The sequence below is a fragment of the Gymnodraco acuticeps genome, unplaced genomic scaffold (genome assembly GCF_902827175.1).
Source record: "Gymnodraco acuticeps unplaced genomic scaffold, fGymAcu1.1, whole genome shotgun sequence".
NCBI classification, from domain to species: domain Eukaryota; kingdom Metazoa; phylum Chordata; class Actinopteri; order Perciformes; family Bathydraconidae; genus Gymnodraco; species Gymnodraco acuticeps.
In genome coordinates this window covers 481,363-485,737 of record NW_022992054.1, presented here as the reverse complement: position 1 = coordinate 485,737, position 4,375 = coordinate 481,363, and the positions used below count along the sequence as shown (strand labels likewise).

At 41.9% G+C, this 4,375-nt stretch overlaps 1 protein-coding gene across 1 annotated transcript; it reads right to left on the bottom strand.

Annotated features, from left to right (window-relative positions):
- Positions 1–1,543: 1,543 nt before the first annotated feature.
- Positions 1,544–3,945, bottom strand: LOC117536987 (ferritin, middle subunit-like). Its single transcript, XM_034202105.1, has 4 exons — positions 3,636–3,945; positions 2,807–2,953; positions 1,959–2,084; positions 1,544–1,854 (listed from the first exon to the last, which is right to left on the bottom strand). Exons 1-4 carry the CDS (start codon positions 3,735–3,737, stop codon positions 1,699–1,701), a joined length of 531 nt encoding a protein of 176 aa, XP_034057996.1. The 5' UTR covers positions 3,738–3,945; the 3' UTR covers positions 1,544–1,698.
- Positions 3,946–4,375: the final 430 nt, after the last annotated feature.

Genomic DNA, 4,375 nt, shown 5'->3' with positions numbered 1-4,375 from the left:
GCATTGGGTCAAGTGTGCAGGTGGAGTTAATTCCAGTCATGAAGTCGGACAGTTGCATGGGGGTCACAGGGGAGAAGTGGGACAGGGGCTGTGAGGTGAAGGGGGGGAGCTAGGAGGGGAGGTGGGGGGTGTGATGAGGGTGTCAGTTTGCTGTAAATGTTGCTGATTTTGGTTTGGAAAAACGAGAGGAAGGAGTTGCACTGTTCGGTGGAGAAGGATGAGGTGGCGTTGTCACATATAATTATACAATTCTGTAACTTATTGAATCACTAGTAAGTGATTTTGAAAAAACACTACAACCACAACAGTGATTTTGCAAAACCACTAATCAGCCAGTGATTTCACAGAATCACCAGTGTTCTTGCACACTGTAAGACCGAACATTACAAGCTTCTGAAAGAAAATTGATTGTTTTAACTCAAACATTTAAAAAAGTTAATTCACTGCTAATTTTCTGATGACTATGAACTGATTTGTAATATTGTGTATACAGTGTTCAACCACTTTGGGTCATATTGATAATAGTACTCAAACATTTTTACTGAATCTGTCTGACGCTAGTATGACGTCATCACGTATGTGCTCCGCCCCCGACGTGCCTAGACAGTAGGCAGTGGCGGCTGGTGGAAAATATTTTTGGTGGGGCTGTTGATATAGTGAGTAAACAATTTTGTTTTGGGAGAAATTACCCCTTAAATTAGGACTTCTGGTGATGTAATGGCGCGTTTCCAGTGCAGCGCGGAGCTCGCTTTAATGCTGCGTTCAGACCAGACGCGATGCGAATATTCGCTTCGCTCTAAACGCTCCTATCGCATCGCTCTAGTCCAGTGCTTCTCAAAGTGTGGTCCGCGGACCACTGGTGGTCCGTGAGCGCCCCCTAGTGGTCCGTGAGTATATTGGTAAAATTTCACATTTTAAATACATTTTAAGTTTTTCGCACTCTCGCGGGAATATCTCCGCAATGGAACGAGCTTAAGTTTCACGTTCGATTGCATGATATAGCCCAGATAAGCACCTTCATCACACATGTTGCCACTTGTTTGTACAATTTTCAGGCGATTTGTAAAAAACGATGTGTTTTTGGATATTTGTGGAGTTAGGTGGTCCGCGAGTGTTTTTTTATTGGTTAAGTGGTCCTTGGTATGAAAAAGTTTGAGAAACACTGTTATAGATGGATAGAGAGAGAGATTTGTACCTAAACAAAACACAAGTCTAACACCAAGCGTTTAAATCAGCATTCTTAGCGATATTTTATACTTCATGCTATCTGCAAAAACTATATCATATGAAAAGCTGAGAGTCCACAGATTCTATTGGTATAAGTTTCATCCCTGTGCGATCAACACTCACTGTTCTGTATGATAAATAAAATAACATTGTACCTTGCAAATCAATAGCGGGTACATTTTACCCGTTGGTGGTTTTAGGTATACAGCGACCTCTGGCGGTTCTAGTGTTAAATGTATCATTCAAACTTAAAAGCTTACAAGGTTTAAAAGATACCTTCTCCTTTTAAAATGAGAAAAAGTCACGAGACAGAAAACAGAATCCAGCTCAAAACGTTTATTCAGTCATCAGAAACTTCAATGTTAAGTTTCACAGGAGAGGAGGATTATGGGTAATGTAGTCAAACATGATCATCTACATATGATCAGATCAGGTGAACTCTGAGGATCAGCTGGGATCTCTCAGGTGACTTCAGTTCTTCCCCCCCATGGTGTGCTTGTCGAACAGGTACTCGGCCATCTTGTTGGTGTTGGAGTCCATTCTGCTCAGATTAGAGATGAAGTCTCCGAGCTTCTTGATGGACTCGACCTGCTCGTTCAGGTAGTGAGTCTCCAGGAAGTCACACATCTGAGGAGGAGAAGAGAGCAGACGTTAACAACTAAAGCTTCAGAGACGTTGAATCCCAGAGATCATCAGTGTGTAGTTCCTCATGTTCAGCAGGTGTTACTCACATGAGGGTCGGCGTGGTCTGAGGCCAGTTTGTGCAGATCCAGCAGAGCCTGGTTCACGTTCTTCTCCAGCTGCAGAGCGGCCTGCATGGCCTCCAGACCCGAGCCCCACTCGTCTCGCTCTGGCTTCTGTAACGAGGGAACACCAGTTAGAGGGGGAGGGTACATAAAGCAAAGAGCCTCAGTCTTAGTTTGAAATAAGTGAGAAACATGTTTATTTAAGACAGATTTAGGAAAGCCACCACTAAGTGTGTCCCTTTAGAATAACCCGTATGCACTTGCAGTCTACATCACTTCTTCATTTAAGCACACTAGTTTCTCATGTTTACATAAGACATTTAAAAATATTTGTTTATGTACTTTTTTTTATATGCATTTAATTATATTTTGTACTGGAGCCCAAAGCTTTATTCACAAGCTGCTGTAACAAGAATAAAAACCCTTTAAAGTACATTTAATCTATTAGACGACATGTCAATATACATACTAACATTAGTCCTGTGCAATAAAGCTTGAGAACAGGACGAGGTGCAAATGGAAATATTCTGTATCTTTCCAAGACAAGCCTTTAATGCATCCGTTAAAGTCAACGCCCTGTTGCATTGTGGTACATATAGTTGGATAAATGAACCCCACCAGTCTAAATAAGCTTTCTCACGGCGCTGCCAAGTCACCTGAGCCGAGAGCCAATGAAATCTGTGGCTTTAACGGCACGAGGATGTTGAGATTTAGGGTAAAATAAATCACGTATTTAAACTCTACACATGGAGCTGCTGTGATGCAAGGAGCATCTCAGACTTGATCTGACCATTAAAGGATTCTCGTATCGTAGAGGTCCTGCAGATATTTACCTTGATGTCCTGCAGGAAGATGCGTCCTCCTCGACTGTTCTGGAAGGTGAGCAGCTTGTCGGCGTGCTCCCGCTCCTCCTCGCTGGTCTCCTTGAAGAAGTGAGCGAAGCCGGGCAGGGCCACGTCGTCACGGGAGAAATAAAAGGCCTGCAGACAGAAGACAGAGGTTAGCGAACAGACCGCTCGTTACACACAGAACAGGTCGAGACAAACGGTCGTTATGAGCCGAGGGCAGACAGAAACATGAGTCATGATTTCAGGGTGGGGATAACAACCAGCGTAAGCATGACACAGCATTATGTGGGCTGAATTGTGGACAGGGACTAGAACAGTCACAAATGGAAGCAGTATTTAGATCCATAACTTAAGAAGAAGTACTATCATCTTAAAATACTAAACTGTCTGATTAGATAAAGTCAGTAAAACCCGTTCAGTCTGAGGTAGAAACAGAGGAGGGTCTGTAATCTAAAGACACTTTAACAGAAGTGAGAATAATGGAGTCTGTAGCCTTTAGGTTATGCTAATGCGTGTTAAAACAGGGATTCTGTGATTTGATGATATCTGTAAAACAATAGTCTGCTATCTTGTATTTGTACACCCTGCATCACCAGATGACTCCACGGTTATGGAGATCATGTTGTATTTGATTGGGTACCAAACAGTTCAACAGCTTTTACTTTGTGTGTGTCGTTGGCTCGAGGCACTTGTGTTTTGCCCACCAGAGACTACGTGGTTCCCCTGTGACGTTAGCTTGTTTACTCATAATACACTTACACCATTTAATACAGGCACACAATGAACATGTAACGGTGTAAAGAGTGTTTGTTACCATGGAGGTGTAGGAGTAGGAGGCGAACAGCTCCATGTTCAGCATCCGGTTAACGGCCGCCTCGCAGTCGCGGTGGTAGTTCTGTCTCACCTGGGAATCCATCTCAACTGGCGTTTCTTCGCTGTTTTTCTTAACAAAACGGTACAAAAATAAAGCTTACGAAGACTCTTCGGTAGTGCAGATTGAAGCAGAGGTTTTTTCCTGTGTGTCCGGAATGGATTTAAGTGCGAATTCAGATCGAGATGAAGGAAAAGTCCCGTTCAAACTCTGTTGAAGCAAGAACTGTTTCTTCCCGAGAGTGAAATGGCAGTTGAGTCGCTTCCTGTATTTATACCAGACGGGGGTCGTGGCGTCACTGCGCGTCTCCTCCAATCAGTGAGCTTTGGAGATCACGTGACGGTGACTAAGCATTCTCTCTTCAGACTGGTGACAATGACTCAGCCGTTTTGACATCAAGTTTATATACAGAAAATGTTATATACATATTCTTTATTATAATTAATTTCATTGTATTCATCTTTTTTTTTGCACATTTTAACTTGAAATAATAATATAAATATTTTTCTATTAGGTGACTTTTTTAAAAACCTTTCTATTCCACATTTAACTTTTACTTCTTGTGTTTTTAAATATTTTACCTTTTTGTTTTATTCTATTCTAAAAGCCACTTTACTTCTACTCCAATGCAAGTCAATACTGTAATTTTTACTTAAATGCAACAACATGTATTTCATTTTTGT